At 37.6% G+C, this 19,524-nt stretch overlaps 1 protein-coding gene across 7 annotated transcripts in view; it reads right to left on the bottom strand.

Moving 5' to 3' along the window:
- adcy7.L (adenylate cyclase 7 L homeolog) overlaps positions 1–19,524 on the bottom strand; it is a 155,422-nt gene that overhangs the window by 56,736 nt on the left and 79,162 nt on the right. For all 7 annotated transcript variants that reach the window (XM_018257791.2, XM_018257789.2, XM_041590126.1 and 4 more), the window contains 3 exons: positions 10,042–10,191; positions 3,060–3,205; positions 1,926–2,037 (listed from right to left, as the gene is read on the bottom strand). In XM_018257791.2, coding sequence (XP_018113280.1) covers positions 1,926–2,037; positions 3,060–3,205; positions 10,042–10,191 — 408 coding nt within the window. The remainder of the gene's footprint in view (positions 1–1,925; positions 2,038–3,059; positions 3,206–10,041; positions 10,192–19,524) is intronic.

The raw sequence follows: 19,524 nt of genomic DNA, 5'->3' as shown, positions 1-19,524 counted from the left end.
TTTTATGTCCTGCTTACTTGTATTAATACAAATCACAGGGCCCTACTGTAAGGGCCCCAGATAAACTAGGAATAGGACATTTATTTTCTGGAAGCAGCTTATTTGTCAGTTCTCTACCTGGTCATGTTCCCTATACCTCCTGGAATACACAGCAATTGCAGTGCCAGCTTCCTCTGGTTACGGTTTCTCTATATATATATATATAGAGAAACATATACATATACAGAATAGCTCTAAGTCCAAGGGGCACAGGCAGCAATCAGGGGAGAGATGAGGGAAAGTGAAATTTGTGCACTATGGATAAGTTGTTCAGCAGGAGGGCTAGGTGTTGACCTCTAATGGATTGTAATAGAAAAAAATGCTACTTCTTGAGATGGATGCTAAAGTTATTACCCCATGACAACCATTTTGGACTGAGCCACACACCAAGTTCTTTTTTGTGCGGCTGAGTACCCCCATAGAAGGCAATTGGGCACACTGGTACTCAAACTAGACTCATTAAATCCTTGGATACTGCATACTGGACATGGTCTGTCAAATGAACTTTGCTTTCTCCTTGCTCCCCACTTCTACTTCAGTAAGGGCATTGGCAGTATAATCAGGCCATGGACCCTACTGAGGAAGTTCCTTCAGATCTTAAAAAGACTGTGTATGGGATGGCTACACCCAATGAGGCCTACAAAGCCCAGCAGTATCATACCTCACCTACACCTGGAAATCCTGCTGCTTCAACTGTTGCAGCTACTTCGGACAAGCCCACATTCCAACTGCTCCATGTTGAAGTAGGGACTCTCAGGCTTGCAGGGGCTTTGTAAACCAATGCCTGATTCAATCAGACCTTTTTAAATACAGCCCATTTAGTGAGCAAGCCAAAGTGGGCTTCAAAGGCCATGTTGGAAGGCAATGCCTTGTAATGGGTGACCCTCACTCCTCTGGGAAAATAATTCCCTCTTGGTTAATGTTGCCAGAGCCTTTCTGCAGACCCTCCATTCTCCGGGATGTGTGGCAGCAGCCTCATCATGTTTAATGCAAATCTGCCAAGGGAAACACAGTCCTAGCCAGTATATTAAAAGATAACTTTGCGTCCAACAAGCTGGAAGTTGTCATTGCTCTTTAACTTCAACATTCACCTTAAAAAACAACAGGATGATTAAGAATGTAGGAAATTACAACTCATCTTGGGGCCTTGTTTTCAAAGATCTTTTCATCCAGACTCTTGTTCCACAGTCACCTTCCAACCCCCAAGAAGAACATATGCAGATTGGGAAGAAGCATCTCACTGAACAAGAAAAACTTTGCAGACATTCTGCAGGTCTGTGCCTCTGCTGTGGTGGAACACTTTGTCAAAAACTGTTCACTAAAGCAAAGAAACTTCAGCATTTAGATGAGGGGGAGTATTAAACCATCTCCCTGTAAAGATCCAACCATGCCTCCCAGTGGCTATCCTGTCACCATTTGAAACCTAAGCTATAAAAGAGTACATTCAGTACTATCTTCTGCATGGCCTTATTCAGCTTCAACTTCTCCTGCCGGGCTGGATTCTTCTTCTGTAGAAAAAATTATGGAGGTCTCCAGATCTTTATCGATTATAGGGGTCTTGGCAAAGTCACTGTTACTCTTAGCCTCATATCAACATTAAAAAAAAAGACGGCTTTCACCATATGGGCAATATGGCTATATAGTTTCTGAATGCTTTCTTCTTCATTCTTACTTCTGAGTTAAGCAACATAGGGTGATCCTTAACATCCATACATTTTCTTCATTAGGGAATAACGTGAGAACAGTAATGCCTTACTTAATACGTTAAAAGAAAAACCTTTCTTTAGCGAAAACCCCAAAGTCCCAATCAATGTCCTTAAGTACTGATCTAAATTTGCTTTCCTGAAAAAGTAGAAATAATAGTATTATATAGTGAGGATTTTTACCTTTGCAATTTGGTCAAATTTTCCGAAGAGTTCATTCAACATAACAACAAGTTCCTTGGGCGAGCAGTCACTGGCAAGTCTTGTGAAGCCCACAATGTCTGCATACAGGATACTACAAAAAGGCAGAGGACAATTCACACATTTAGATAAACAGAAACGTTTTTCACAACCAGTTACACCTAAAAAAAAAAAGATTTAAATCAATAAAACAAAATTGTATTATTTCTGGTATTAATATGACTATACTACTAGCAGTTATGATAACTGAATTCCTGCATTTACTTTTCAATTAATGCTTCTGGAGAAAAAACTCTTGGGAGTTACTAACATTATTATTTCACAAGCTCCCAGGCGTATCTTAAATAATTATTTAATAAATTATTAAATAAATCTAATGTTATATAGCTATAAAGAAATGCTTTGACTATCATATATTTAACCCCTAATTTCCTTCCTGAAGCATTTAACAGGCCAAATCTGTAGATCATTAAAAGTATTATTTAATGCCTCAGCGTACCCCATGATAATTATGGTAATTTCTTCATTACAAAGCAGACTGTAATATTTATATTTGTGTGAAATCATCCCTTAAAGCAAATACGCATTAAAAGATTTGGTTTAGAATTAGGCAAAAAAATCCTTGGATTTTTCTTTCTTTACAAAAATGCAAATTTATGCATTGTGGGGAAAAAGTATCCATATTTATTATATATTTGATATTATTAGATGACCCCATTATGAAGAATGTATCTAGGGTTATTGTAAATAACAGATTCATTGGATTAATTTCTAAGGAACAAAAAAAGTAAAAACAGGGACACAACAAACATTTAGCTATAAATTTGTTCAGTCAACATGCTTTTATAAGGACTCCAATGCGAATTAATTTATGAAACGCTGCAGGATGTTTTGGGTTATAGCATTACATTAAACACCCAAAATACATTTTAGTCCTTGCCTCTGGGTTAAGATAATCAATGCATGCAAAACACCAAATGTTCCATAGGCCTTTTACATATAGGTCAGCAATATCTAATATATTGTTTCAAATTTATATTTAAAACCCGGTGGCTTTTTACTTATTACACATTTTGTCTAAAGACAATCATTTCTGTGTTTTTAGCTCAGACCCACCTGACATTTTGGTGCCGCTTGACATACAAGCTGTGGAAGTTGTTGTCTGGTTGGCGGTTATCATTGGTCTCAGTAAGTCTATCCTGAATAGCAAGTTTCATCTCCATGGAGATGTAGACAGGAAGCACAGACAACAGGAGGCTCTCCTGAAAAGGGCACAATTAAGAACTGATTTTATAAAACAAAGCCATTTTAGCATTTAACATCCAAAACGACATCAACGTTCAAACATCAAATTTGTTCTGCCACTTGGTCTATACTGCTGCCTGTGTGCTGAATGTGTTGGCAATAGACAAGTACTGGCACATAGTGGAGCGATGCTTTCGCATAAGTCTTCCGTTTACTGTACTGGCACATCAGTATGTCTATTGCACCTTCAGCACTAAAGAAGTATGTGAGAGCGGCCCGTCACTATGTGCCAGTACGTGTCTATTACTAACACCTTCAGCACACAGGCAGCAGTATAGACCAAGTGGCAGATCATTTCACTAATGTGCCCAAATATTACTGCTACGTGATTCCTTGTTTAAATGATGTTAATGGTTCAAAGAATGTCAGGCTGAATGGTCGGCCCCCACACATTTTCACCTCACCAAATCTGGCCCTCGTTGCAAAAAGTTTGGACACCCCTGGTATAGACCGAAAGTCATTCTTTATATAAGTTGCTATAGGCTAATGAGATAACCAGCAATTCCAATGAGAGGCTTATTTTCCAAGCACATAAGTACACTAATTCTTTCTTATTACCAGTGATTCTATTGGATTTCAGTTTAGATCGATCAATGCTACCTACTGCCAAGCCCTGCTTAGCATTCCACTAACAAAAAAACAAAAAAAAAACAGCCCATGTCTATCAGTTACCAATTGTAATGAACATCATTATAGTGATTTGGAACAACAAAATCACCTAAAATACATTTAAACAGCTATATGAATATAGTTTTGGGTCTATGACGACCTTGCTATGCTTTTACAATATTCTTTTTATCCCATACCAAGCAACAGCTTTGTAGATTTGTTTTGTAACTCCTCTCCTGGAAAGCAGCACAATAAAACCACACAATTATTGTAGAAAGCTTTGAATTAAATCCTCTGAGAACTGTAAATTTAGCATGTCTAAGCAAGTCTCATCTGCAAAAACAAATGGCCACAATTTCAAGCAACAGTGGCACAGCTGGGCCATACCCATGGTGATTCTCAGTTTCCCCAGCAGAGATTCTTTGATGGCGACAAACCTCAATAAAATCACCTGGTGTGACATTACTGTTAAAGACATAAGCCTGAGAGGTGGGAATAAAAGGCCCAGTGTTTCAAAATATGCTCTAAGAACAGAGCAGGTATGTTCTACTCACTGTTTGGAACAAGGTGATTTTTTTGTCAATTTAAGCTATTTTTTTTTTAATTCCAAAATATTTCAGGATACATGTACTGTTAACATGAATTAATTTTATTTCAACAGCGCAACATTTTCAGACCAGTCTGACCACCAAGTAGTCAAGGAAGTTGTCAGGAGACAAAAAAAGCGCTGCTCTGATGTCCTTCTGGATAGGAAAAAAATTGTAAACATCTCTCAAATCTTTCCTAACCAGAAGAACATCAGAGCAGCCCTCTTTATTTCTCCTGACAACTTCCTTGACTACTTGGTGGTCAGACTGGTTGGAAACTGACCAGCAGGTGGCACTGTTTTAACAAAATAAAATAATTTTAAACAGTACATGTATCCTTTTACATCTTAGAATTAAAAAAAATAATGATTGTACATTGACCAGTCTTTTCCTCATAGCTGAAATTTGCCATACTTTTTATCACCTTAGTTGCCCTCTCTGATTCAATAGTGTCGTGTTTAAGCGATAGAGACCAAAACTGCACGGCCTTACCAGTGCTCTGTACAGTTGACAAATTGAGCTCTGGCGAATCTATGCCCCTTTTAATACAGCTCAAGACCTTGTTTGACCTTGAAGCTGCTGACTACTGCCATTGCTTGCTACAGCCAAGTTATTATGTGCAAGGACACCAAGGTCCTTTTCCATTATGAATTTCCTAGTGCAGTCACATTTAGGGTACACATGGCTTGCATATTTTTACATCCTAGGTGCATGACTTTATATTTATCAACATTAAATCTTATCTGTGACTTAGCCGCCCAGATTGCCAGTTTGTCAAGATCCTGCTGCAAGGATGGAATTAATTGGGTTGCATAGTTTTGTACCATTTGCAAACACTGATACATTACTTACAATACCTACCCCTAAGTCATTAATGAACAAGTTAAATAAAAGTGGACCCAATACAGAGCCATGAGGGACCACACTAAGAACCTTTCTCCAAGGAGAGAATGTATAATTAACAAGCACCCTCTGTACCCAATCCAGTAGCCAGTTTCCTATCAATGTGCAAGCAACTTCATTAAGCTCAACAGCCCTTAGTTTAGTTTATGGGCCATTGTATCAAACGCTTTGGCAAAATCCAAATCACATCTACTGCTCCCCACTGTCCAGCATCTTACATACCTCATTAAAAACATTAATTTGTCTTACATTACCTATCCTTCATGAAGCAATGCTTATTGCTGCTCATAATGCCATTCACTAGGACAACATTTTGAATGTAATCCCTTAGCAAGCCTTCAAATAATTTGCCTACCACCCACAGATGTAAAATTTACTAGCCCATAATTGCCAGGCTGAGATTGTAATCCTTTTTTAAATATAGGAATTACATCAGCTTTCCTACAATACATAGGTACCATACCAGATGAACGAGTCTGAATCTGAAAAATAAGAAATAGAGGCTGCTCTAAAACTGAACTAAGTGGTCTTAGAACCTGAGGGTGTATCAGGGCCAGGTCAAGCAGAAAGAGTGCCCTTGGCACCCGGTCGGCTACCGCCACCCCCCATGTGTGAGCACTTGCGAGGGCCACTGCTGATGCGCCATAAGAAGAGAAGGGAGGGAGGGGAGAGCAATGAAGGAGAAGGGAAGGGCAGGGAGGGAGTGACAGAGGGAGGCGAGAGCTTTTGTTGCACTACTAAAACGGTTGTGTTTGCTAAAGAAAAACAACTATAGTTTATATAAACAAGCTGCTGTTTAGCCATTAGGAGCAGCCATTCAAAGCTGAAAAAGGACATAAAGCACAGCATACACAGCAGATTATAGGTAAACCCTGTAGTTTACATTGGGATTCTTTAGATCTTATCTGTTATTGACTGGGTATCCTATGCTGCAATGGCTGCCCCCATTGCTACACAGCAGCTTGTTTAAATAAACTATAGTTGTTTTTCCGAAGTAAACAACAGTACAGGGCAGCAGTACATTATATTGTCATTCCTTTAAAGGGATACTGTCATGGGAAAAAAATTTTTTTCAAAATGAATCAGTTAATAGTGCTGCTCCAGCAGAATTTTGCACTGAAATCCATTTCTCAAAAGAGCAAACAGATTTTTTTATATTCAATTTTGAAATCTGACATGGGGCTAGACATTTTGTCAATTTCCCAGCTGCCCCAAGTCATGTGACTTGTGCTCTGATAACTTCAATCACTCTTTACTGCTGTACTGCAAGTTGGAGTGATATCCCCCCCTCCCTTTCCCCCCTCCAGCAGCCAAACAAAAGAACAATGGGAAGTTAACCAGATAACAGCTCCCTAACACAAGATAACAGCTGCCTGGTAGATCTAAGAACAACACTCAATAGTAAAAACCCATGTCCCACTGAGACACATTCAGTTACATTGAGAAGGAAAAACGGCAGCCTGCCAGAAAGCATTTCTCTCCTAAAGTGCAGGCACAAGTCACATGACAAGGGGCAGCTGGGAAATTGACAAAATGTCTAGCCCCATGTCAGATTTCAAAATTGAATATAAAAAAATCTGTTTGCTCTTTTGAGAAATGGATTTCAGTGCAGAATTCTGCTGGAGCAGCACTATTAACTGATTTACTTGGAAAAAAATGTTTTCTCCCATGACAGTATCCCTTTAATATACTTAACATTTTTGAGGTTACTGTTCCTTTAAATGCCTCTCTCTTCAATCCGATTAACGACTTTACGTCTATATTAAGCCACATAAGGTGGTTCTTGGTTCTTCTACATTTCCTTCTTAGGGCAATAAATTGAGAACAGTAACGATTTAATATAATTTTAAATGACAACGATTGCTGCTCTGTGTTATTAGTAGAAAACATAATGCCCCACTCTATGCTCTGAAGGGCAGCCTTTAAGGCTCTAAGGCTTTTCTGAAATTCAGTTTTTTTTCCCCAAGTGTATATATGTTTTTTGCAACAGACATTAAGGGGGTTATTTATCAAAGGTGGAGTTGTTTTGTCCACAAGTTGCTTTGCCCTTAAGTTTTCGAGGGTAATTCTTAAGTAAAAAATCAAATTTTCGGGTTAAAAAATAACTCGAAAAATTTGAGTTTTTAAAAATAAAAAAAAATATCAAGATTTATTACACCTCTAGCTCGAAATATCTTGAATCTAAAAACACACCATTAAAAACCTGTCAAGGTCATGTAGAAGTCAATGGCAGAGGTCCCTTGAAACATTTGAACATGTCAATAGCCTTCATGATGTTCAAGCTTTTTTTTAGAATCAAGCAATTCGAGTTTTTTCACGGAAAACATGATCAATTTGAGTATTCTATTTTTACACCCCAACTACACTAATTTAAGTTTTTTACATTCGAGTATTTTCTTAAATTAGAAACCATACGAGTTGTGAGTTCATTCAAGGTCTAAAATAGCCCATAAAGCTGTAAAATTCGACCTTTGATAAATAACTCACTGAATGAGATCACATTATGGTCACTATTATATTAATATTAGATCATTCTCCTTCCCTGTATATTGATCGTCGGTTATAACTAACAGGCTGGTATCTAGATAAAGCATCTAAGGCAAACAAAATAAAAAAGCATAAGTATTTTTATTACCATATATCATAGGTGGAGGGTGATATTTTTGTTTAGGGAGACTAAAGATGCCATATGTAAAATTGATGGGGCTGAATGATTAATGCTTTACCTGCCAAACACGTATCATATATGAGCCAATGTCACATCTGTCATGTCAGTCCTGCAATCATTGAAGGACCGACCTCCAAGCAGCTGAAACGATCAGATTGCGTTTCTGCTGCTTGAACTCCTCCTTCCTTCCCCTAGCGCCACCCACTCACTTCTTATGGAACACATGGTTTCACACTTTTGCGCACTTACACAAACACTTTTTAAAAAATGTCTTTACAGTTTAACCCCCATTTTACATTTTTCTTGAGACCAGAAAAAAAATGCTGTAAAATCAAGGACATGTATTATGCATAATATATAGGCAGGACCACAACAAAATGAAGAAAAACTTAAAATTGCAGGATGCAAAATTGAGGTTTCACTGTATTCATGTTACCATTTTGTCTTTTTTGACTATTGGATCAGGTATTTTGACCACTAATCACACTGTCAGATCAGTTCATTTTTTATTTTATTAAAATGCATTTTTAACCCTGTATTATTGTTCATAAATTGTTTTTTAGCATAGCTTTGCAGTTTGGTAATTTGGCATGGAAAGACATCTTGGATTGTTGTATTCGGTGGAATGTGTACTTTTTCCAAAAATATATGGTCTTTGTGAGGGTCTAACATACCACATACTTTGGTGTATCTATGCATATTGGGTGTCAACCCGTTCAGAACTCTGGCATTCATATATCCGGTGATTTGCCATTGTATTTAATAAATTGTGAGAGATAAATGTGGCAAATGCAACATTTTAGGCAATTTACAGAAATGTAATAAAAACAACCAACTTAAAGTTTGGCAGCCTGAAGTAGAAAGACATTTCCACATTTTGGATTCACCACAATGAGTACTTTCCAAAATAGATATAGTTTTCAGGGATCAGAGTATTTTTTCACAGCTTTGTAGTGTGTTTCTAAATTAGCTGAAATGTAAGCATCAAAATTGTTATGATATTGCATATCTTTTCTTTCTTAGATAAAATCAAATAACCAAATGCCAACCCCTTTAAATTTTAAGAAATTAACTTTCATGTGAAGCAGCATGGGTGGATGATTTTGTGATGGAAGATTCAATTAATGCCTTTAAGAGTGGCTTGGATGATCCAAGGCTACGTGATTTTAAGATAGTTTAGTATTAGCATCACTATATACACATTTTATTTATGTGAGATAGGTTTGTTTATGCAGGCGTTGAATGTACCCTTGGATTCATTTATCTGTTTTCTGCTGTGTATCCTGTAACTTTTCTCTTTTTCAGCTTAAATAGCTGCCCCCATGGCAAAGTTTTGCAAGATATTCAGTGCATGTATGGGGGGAGGCGAGACGACTGATATTGGCAAAAAACATGGATATTTGTCGTCTCGTCAAATGGCCACGGCGGACTGGACATAGGTTAATGCTGAATTGTCAGATACAGGTAGAATTCCTTTATTTCTACCTGTATATCAATTCAGCGCTTAATGTTAGTAGAGAAAACTAACTCTTTCCTGAGAACCATGGTCGAAGAAAAGATTGTTAAGACATGTATGGCCACCTTAAGAATAGAAAGAGACAGACTAACACCGCTTTCAATAGCATTACATATACAAATAACTTAAAAACCAAAAAGAAATTGTAATGAATGTGCTTAGAATTATTTTTAAATTAATTTTTGGGGTTGACATTCCCTTTAACAAGGACAGTTTTGGTTGGGTCTCCACTGTCAGAAAACCTGCCAGGTATTATATCAGCATATGGGTAATGTTTTATATCACTAAAAAAAATGTCACTTATAAAAGGTTTTTGGTCAGCTCTGATTGCATTTAATTATAGTGCAATCCGTTTGCAGTTAGTGAATCATTTCTAAATAGATCTGCAAAAAAATTTCAAATTGTTAATATGATTTTGGTTATTTTCTTTTTCTTTTGAAATGCATTGATGTATCATATGAGAGGAGCAATCAGTATTCTTGAAAAAGAGAATAACTGAATAGTTCTTACCTGTTGCCTCTTTTTAAGTTCAAGTTTCATCTTTATACGAATACATTTCACAGTGTAACTGTACAAATCTCTGGAAGCATCCTGCATGTGATACTTATGATATGCCCCCATAAGATTTCCACACAAGAAGATAACGGCATTGGCAATAAGCTGAAAAAATAGGAGGTATCAAAATATTAGTGTGAACGTTTCCCTCCTTTACTTACAGTTAGTAATCCATAATGCCATTCATAATTCCCTTATTGTTCAGTGGCGGAACTACCAGGGGAGCAGGGGGTGCGAAAGCCGATGTGTACGGAGGGGGGCGGGGTCCGGCTGTGCATCATGCACCAGGGCCCGCCCCCTCTAGTTACGGCACTGTTATTGTTATTGTTCAAATACAATCATACTTGGCTGGATGAAGAGATATCATTTTTAAGATTTGTCCTTTTTTATCAATAATCTGTTTATTGGTTTTGAAAGGGTGTACAACAGAAATATGGCAACATATCAAATAAATACAAAGTCATCAACTGTATCATACAAGTGAAAAGTACTGTATGCATATACTATTAAGTATAACATTGCAATTTTAACGCTAAGAAGTTAAAATTTTAATTCTGATGAATTAAATAATCAATTGTACAGGCTGATACAGTGGATAACTTTAAAAAGGGGCTGGATGACTCTTTAGCAAGTGAGGGAATACAGGGTTATGGAAGATAGCTCAGTACAAGTTGATCCAGGGACTAGTCCGATTGCCATTTTGGAGATAGGGCAAATTGGAGAGGCTTCAGATGGGGAAGGCAGGTTAAAAAAAATTAAAAAATTAAACTTGATGGACGTATGTCTTTTTTCAATCTAACTTACTATGTTACTAATTAAAAATCATAAATATATCTTTCTACTGCAAAATAACAAATGGCACAGCTATGCTAAAGTTATTGGTTAAAGTTATTTTATAAGACTTCTAAAAATTAACTTGAATCTTGCATTTTACAGCATCTTATCTCTCATATTAGGTACCACAGAAAAACAGAACACCCGCTTGTTAATAGTATGATGCTCAATATGCATAGCATCTGGATGCCACAGGAACTGCCACATGATCTGGAATGTAGCAAAATAAAAATATTGCATTACAGATTTGTAGCCAGGACAATAGGCCAAAATGTCTGATTTTGCAGAAAACTTGTGGAATTCCTGTACTAAGAAATGGGCACTGACATCAGTGTACTTGACCTAAGAACATTACTCAAAACAAAGGCCTGCCAATGAATGGAAAATCTGCAGTTTTGCACTTTTTTGAGTAACATACACCATATCAGAAGCCTGAGTTTACAAAATATAACAGCCAGAAATGTTAGGCCTAATTAGGGATACATTAAAGACATTAGAGATGCACATCTCTAAAGTTTTTATGTATTACAGGATTACAATCTACAATATGGTAATTTTCCAATGATCTCTGAATTTGACTTTAATTTAAATTAACAGGCAGATTTGACATCACATTTTTTAAAAGCTAGTTTCAATCATTAGTCTTTCAGAAGATTTCAGTAGATTTCTGCTTCCCAGAGATCAATGAGCAAATTTTCCCACATATAAGCACTCGTTGAATACAGGAAGCGGATTTTGTTTGTGGTGTGTGGCATGATTATTCAATGACATTCTCTCATGTTTACTCAGTGACATGGCTTGTGATAATGACATGTTTGTGCTGTTTTTCCTGATATATTTGAACTATGGCAAAATATGCATTTGGTTAGAATTTTAAATCTCTTGATTTAAATAAAAATAACCTTCATAGAGGACAAAGAGCCATTTTTTGCAACACCAGCACAAAATTCTGGTGTAAAATCAGGGGAAAGCACTCATTGAAATGCATTATAAATTGATGGGGCCACAAGATGGTGTAAAATGCTAGAAAACTTAAAATCAGACTATGTAAAATATGGGGTGCCGTTTGTCCCAAATACATTCTGTATACAAAACTATCCCTAATACACAGCATGAATGTCTCTCATGTTATATAATATTTGTGACCATACACAGAGAAAAAATATATACAAAAGACTTATTTCTATTTAAGAATGAAAACAAAATCTGGTTAGTGCACAAAAGGATGTCATTATATTACAAACTCCATTCTGTACAGTTTAACAAGCAATCTGTCTCACAAATGTATAACCTCCATGTAACGGACACACTTATGTGCAGAGTTACTTACAGAATGAATTATGTAAAAACAAAGTTGGACATAATATATAATAGTGTAACTAACTAGTGCTTGTCAAGCTAGATTTGACTGACAAAATAGATATCTGTGACAGAAAGCAAGATTTTATAGTACAGGATTCATTCTTTCCACAAAATGACAGTTTTGTTTCACAAAACAGATAAAATAACCATTCTGTGAAGCAACACTGTCAGTCACATTCCTGAACCAATAAGAACAAAGCTTATTGCCATATACAAACAAGATGAGAAGTGGCCAGCTCTGCTCCACATGGCTAAGGCAAAGTATCTGACCTGCTATAGAGGGCGACCTCTAATGTCCCCTGTGCTGCATAGTAATAAACATGAACAAACCTTTCCTAAAATAGCTGCTGTTAAACACTACAGGTTCATAAATGGAAGTTCTTACAAATGGCTGATATAACATCCCACAAATATTTGCACCAAATATTGTAAGGCATGCAGTGCAGAGAACAGGAGGAACAGAAGGCCTGATGGGCACAGCTTGGGAGTGCGAATGAACTGGAAAGTTCAAGGGTGAGCAAGTTACAAGTTGGGTTGAAAAAAAGACCGTTCAAGTTCAAACATCCAAATGAAGCTCAGTGCACATTCGGGATGCACCGAATCCAGGATTCAGTTCGGGATTCAGCATATTTCAGTAGGATTTGGATTCGACCGAATCCTTCTGCCTGGCCAAACCTAATCCGAATCCTAATTTGCAAATGCAAATAAGGGGCGGGGGGAAATCCCGTGACTTTGTCACAAAAAAGAAGTGGAAAAATGTTTTCCCCTTTCTGCCCCTAATTTGCATATGCAAATTCAGTTCGGTATTCGGCTGAATCTTTTGCAAAGGATTCAGGGGTTCGGCGAATCCAAAATAGTGGATTCGATGCATCCCCAGTGCACGCACATACACAAACCAACCCCAGGGGCAATTCTTACTACCTTGGCATCCTGAGGTCGGCATTTGGGTTTCCGTTTCCGTGCTCACCTTTTCAAGGGGTCTGGGGAGTGGGTCCGTCTCCCTAGTGCAAAGTGCATCGAAAATACGGTTCTTAAAGTTACCAGGAGCTATTTTTGTCACTCCTGGTAACTTGTGGGGCACTGCTGCCTAGTGTAAGTTTTCAACTCATTGGCGCAGCAACCCTGACCGACCCCTCCATACACTCGCACAAACTATTTATACCAAAATCTATACTAATTGTAGATTTAAGTATCACAATAGCCTATGATATTGTGCTTGTCCAAGAATCCATCCATACCCATCTTAAATGAATTAACAGAATCAGCCATATCATCATCATCTGACAGGGCATTCTACAACCTAGCTGTCCTCACTGTGGAGAACCACCTACACTGTTTCAAAAAAGTTCTGTTCCTCTAGTCTAAAGGGGTGGCCTCTGGGTCATCAATCCTTATAATGGTAAAAAAAAGATCCCCTGCAATATGTCTATGAGGTCCTCTAATGTACTTGTAAAGAGTAACCATGTCTACTTGCAAGCGTCTTTTTTCCAGCAAAAATACAACCCCAACCTTGACAGTCTGCCCTCATAATTTAAATCTTCCATCTATTTAACCAGTTTAGTTTGAGATTTCTGAACTCTCTCCAGCTCATTCATATCCTTGTTGAGGACTGTAGTCCAAAACTGCACTGCATACTCAAGGTGAGGCCTTACTAGGGACCTATAAAGAGGCAAAATTATGTTTTCATCCCTTGAGTTAATGCCTTTTTTAATGCAAGAAAGTACTTTATTTGCTTTAGTAGCCACCAAACGCCATGGCTACAATTAGACAACATGCTATCTACAAAAATCTCCAGAGCCTACTCAATTAAGGAAACCCCCCAACACACTGCCATTTAGTATAAAACCTTGCATTTCTCAATTCTGAACCTCATTTTCAAGTTTACAGCCCAGTTTTCCAAATTAGTCAAATCACTCTGCAAAATGGCAGTATCCTTCATGGAACTTATAGTTCTGCGGTATCATCAGAAAAAACAGAACCCAATGCCCACCCTCCAGATCATTAATAAACAAGTTAAAAAGCAAAAGACCAAAGTCAGACCCCTTGCGGTACTCCATCAACAACACTGGTCCAAATAGAAAATGTTGCATTTACCACCACTTTTTGTAACCTATTCATCAGCTGGTTCTCTGTCCAAGTTCAAATACAATTGTACAATTACAAATACAATTCCAGGACAATGTTCCATAACTGAAACCATTAAGCCTCTGTGTCATAATGTATCAAATGCTTTAGCAAAATCAAAGTAGATTACATCCTATGCCATTCCAGAGTCCAGGTCTGGCAAGATCTATTAAGTATAAAACCATGCAGTCACAAACTCATAGTATGATTTGCACTTATAAGTCAAGATCTTATACCTTAATAGCCCTTCAAAATGCTTTCCTCCCACTGACGTCAGGCTTATAGTTTTGAGTCTGAGAATGGGATCCCTTTTTGAATAGTGGCACCACATTAGCATCCCAGTCACATTTCATCCAACCAGATTTCAGTGATATCGTAATTTTTAGCACCAGCTCTTAACTCCAGCTCTCCCATTTTATCTGACAATCTCAATGCATTTGCCAGCATACAGCCGGAGGTTACTTATTTTACCTATGAATTTTACATTACTTAATGGAGAATTAGATCTAAAGTTACCACTATCCTGTTGTCCTTGTAACAGAGGGATCTCCTTAGCTAGTAAACTTTATGCCCCCTCACACCTCCCCCCTGACCCCTAAATAAACCACTGCTTAATTTTCTCCATAATACTCTAGCTAAACGGTCCCCAACCTTTTTTGCACCATGGACCAGTTTCAAGCAAGAGCGGGGTCGGGGTGAGGTGGATGTAGATGCTTGGGTGCATGTCAGGCTTACAAAACACTGTCCAAACAGTATTTTGGTACTTATGGTGATCGGTAGAAAGTTTCCTGGGCATTGCACAGCTATTGTTAACCAAAAAAGGGCCTGCACACCAAATAAACAGCAAGACCACGTGGTATTTGAATAGTCATATATTTTTATATATAAAAAAGAGAATATACATACATATAACAGGGCAAAAATATGTCCAAAAGATATCACAAGAAGTCAATTATACATACCACGTAAATATGGTCAAACAGCAATAAGGAACAAAGAGAAAAGCGGATACACCTGCCCTGAGAAGAGAATCACCCTGACGTTTTGGCTTTTAGCCTTGAGAAAACGCCTTGACCATATTTACGTGGTATGTATAATTGACTTCTTGTGATATCTTTTGGACATATTTTTGCCCTGTTATATGTATGTATATTCTCTTTTTTATATATAAAAATATATGACTATTCAAATACCACGTGGTCTTGCTGTTTATTTGGTGTGCAGGCCCTTTTTTGGTTAACATTGTTCTATATTTGGCCTTGTATGGAGGCCTTGTAAGGGCTTTTGTTTGCACCCATATGCTAACTATACTATATATATCTTATATTAGAGTGCCCTCCATTTGAAAACATTGCACAGCTATTGTCATGGAAATGGCGTGTCAGGGAGCTGTGATTGCGGGTAATTAGGGCTTTTTTCACTGTTTTTGCAGCTGGTACCAGAGGCAGCCCAGTTCGACACAGCTCACCACTGGTCTGTGCCCCAGTGGTTGGGGACCCCTGCTCTAGCTAACCCACCCCGTCCAGCCTCTAGCACAGTGAATCTCCTTCCATTGCAAAAATGAGCCCAGTGCTCTAGGCACCCAAACCCATCATTCCTACACCATAACTTTAGCCAGACATTTAGCGCCCTAAGCTCCCGCTGTTTTCCTAAACTTGCACTGGGGCCAGTTCTCCAGCTCAGCCAAATTTCTAGCTAGAGTGGTAAAAGTTCTGCACAATTTATTATCATCAGCAAAATAAGGATAGTACTTACAATCCCAAACACAAACCCCTAATAAACAAATTAAAAAGCATAGGGCCAGTGTGTCAGTTGCATATATTGGTATCTGTGTTGTGGTTTTTGTTCTTCCGGGACTATAAGTTCATTGAGGGGTTTTAATCCTCTATCATCTATTATTTCTATTGCTCTTGTACATCTCCCGTCTGTTTGTATGAGGAATCCTCCTATAACATTGCCTGGTGGAAATCTGGGATTCCCAGTTATTGGTATCGATAAGCCGTCGTAATATATTAGGTCCTTGTACTGTCTTGTCATTTGGTCCCATTGTTTTAGAAGGTTTCGGGCTATTATTGGATGTTTATCTATATTTTGTCGACTTGCTTTTGGTATCCATGGGAGGCCTGCCATAGTCGTTTTAGTAATTAATTGTTCAATTTCAACCCAATCCTTGGTGTCTTTTTGGTGCTGCCAGTCTAGAATCCTAGACATTGTTATTGCTTGTGAGTAAATTCTTAAGTCTGGCAGTCCCAGCCCTCCTTTTTCTTTAGGCATATTTAGTGTTTTCACTGAGAGCCTATTGATCTTAGTCCCTCCCAAAAATTTAGCGAACATACTCTGAGTTTCCTTAAAAAATGAGCCCGGGATCCTGCATGGTAGAGTTTGCATCAGGTACAGAAATCTAGGGAGAACGTTCATCTTAACTATTCCTATCTTTCCGAACCAAGAGAACTTGATTTTGCTCCAGTCTTCTATTTCTTTTTTTATCTGATGTAGTAGGGTGTTATAATTCAAGACATACGCCTCTTCCAGCTTTTTTGGAACTTTGACTCCCAAATATTTGATATATGATTGTACCCACTTGAATGGAAAATTGGTTTTTAACTCCCTTAGAGTGGGTGCTTGTACTATTAGCGGCATTGCTTCTGATTTAGAAGTATTTATTTTGAAGTTACTGTATTCTCCAAATCGTTGTATTTCTCCCATTACTTCTGGTAATGAGGATTTTGGTTGGGTTATATACAGTAATAAATCATCTGCATAACATGCCGTCTTGAATTGCCTTTTAGCCAAAGAGAATCCTTTTATATTGGGGTTTTCCCTTATTGCTCTAGAAAGATGTTCCATTGTTAGTACGTATAGTAATGGTGAGAGGGGACACCCTTGTCTAGTCCCATTGCTTATTTGGAATGGGTCAGTTAGTGTTCCATTTATCTTTATTCTGGCTGTTGGATTTGTATACAAAAACATTATCCTTGCTAAGGCCGTCTCTCCTAGGCCTATTTGCCTCAAGGTAGATTCTAGGAAGGCCCATGAAACTCTATCGAAAGCCTTTTCGGCATCTGTAGATATTATCAAAGCCTCTTCTTTTCTAGATAGCATCTGTTCTATTAATGTAAACGTCTTTAATACATTGTCTCTCCCCTCTCTTCCATGTATAAACCCCACTTGGTCCTTGTGAATTAACCTCGGAAGTATAACTTGAAGTCTCTGGGCTAGCATTTTAGCATATATTTTTATATCTTCATTAAGTAACGATATGGGTCTATAGCTTGCGCATTGTGCCGGATCTTTGCCGGGTTTAGGGATAACTGCTATATGCGCTTCAAGTAGTGCTTTTGAAGGTCTAGATCTCTTCTCAATTTCGTTGAAAGCTTGAAGCATGTTTGATCTCAGATCCAATAAGCTCTTGTAGAACACCATTGTGAAGCCGTCCGGGCCTGGACTCTTACCCGTCTGTGATTGTTTAATTGTCTGATTTAATTCTTCTTTTGTGAATGGTTGTTCTAATTTTGTTATCTCTTCTCTCATCAGTTGTGGTAGACCCGTCTCCTTCACGTATTCATTCAGTTTTGCTGTCTCGTGTTCCTTTTCTTTCACTTTCAAATTATATATCGAAGTGTAGTAATTGTGGAACGTCTTTCCTATTTCTGTTGTAGTGTGGCTTAATTCCCCTGTCCTATTTTTTATCATGGGAATATATGCTAATGCTTGTTTGCCCTTTAATGCTCTGGCTAATAATTTCCCACTTTTGTTACCATGTTCATAGAATTGTTTCTTACATATTAATGTTTGATATTGGTATTTTTTTTCCAATTCATCTTTTAGCTGTTGCCTCAGTCTTGTTAGTCTTCCATATTCTTCTTTATCTCTTGAAATTTTATGTTGTTGCTCCGCATCATTTATGTCATTTAATATCTTCTCTATTTTGTTAATTTTTTCCTTTTTAATTCTTGCCCCATGTTTGATCAGAGTCCCTCGCAGTACACACTTTAACGTTTCCCATTTAGTTAATTCTGATGTCGGATCATTTTCGTGAGTACATTGAAAATCTTGAATCGTCTTTTCTAAATCTTTTAAGCAAAGTGGGTCCTTAAGTAGTGATTCATTTAATCTCCATGAACCCTGTTGTTTCTTTGTCTTGTCTTCTTCCAAAGTTATATAAATTGGAGCATGATCTGAAATAGTTATATTCCCGATCTCTGATCTTGTTGTTTGTTCTAGCATATGATGTGATATCAGTAAATAATCAATTCTGCTATATGTATTGTGGATGTGTGAGAAAAACGTGAAATCTTTATCTCTAGGATGTTGTATCCTCCATACATCCACTAATTTTTCCAAGTGTAATTTCTTTTTTAATGTCTTATGTGCTTGTAGAGATATTGAAGTTTTGCCTGTTGTTGTATCTATTTTGGGGTCCAGTGTTATATTCAGGTCTCCTCCTACAATGACTGGGCCTTCTGCCCATCCTGTTAGCTTATTCAGAACAGCTGTTATGAATGGAATCTGTTTTATATTCGGGCTGTAGAGATTTACTACTGTATATTGTTTACCTTGAATGTTTAACTTTATTATTATATATCTGCCTTGGGGGTCAATCCTTTTATCCGTAATTTTATGTACGAGTTTCCTGTGTATAGTTATTGCTACTCCTTTCGATTTCCCTAATGGGTTGTCGCTTAATACCCATGTCGTATAATATTTACTTTTTATTATTGGTCTATGCGAAGTTTTAAAATGAGTTTCTTGAATCAAGACAATATCTATGTGTTTTGCTTGCATCTCCTGTAAAATTTGGGACCGCTTTTGTGGATTGTTTAGGCCTTTGACGTTATACGAACATATTTTTATTGTCATTTTTTTTTTCTTTCCCAGAACTTCTTTTCGTAGGGCCAAGGAAAGACCGCTGTTACACTCCACCAACAAAACTGGCCCAATTAGAAAATGTGCTAATATACTATAAATGTACTGAGCCAATTCTCAGTACAATTATGTTTTAGGCCAATTTTCCTTTACTGAATCAGTAACTTTATGTGTAGTACTGTATCAAATGCTTTAGCAATATATAAGTAGTTCAAATCCACCCAAGAACCTAGTTACCTCCTTACAGATAGC

The sequence above is a fragment of the Xenopus laevis genome, chromosome 4L (assembly GCF_017654675.1).
Source record: "Xenopus laevis strain J_2021 chromosome 4L, Xenopus_laevis_v10.1, whole genome shotgun sequence".
NCBI classification, from domain to species: Eukaryota; Metazoa; Chordata; class Amphibia; order Anura; family Pipidae; genus Xenopus; species Xenopus laevis.
The sequence above is the reverse complement of the archived record's forward strand: the minus strand, read 5'-3'. Positions and strand labels throughout refer to the sequence as shown.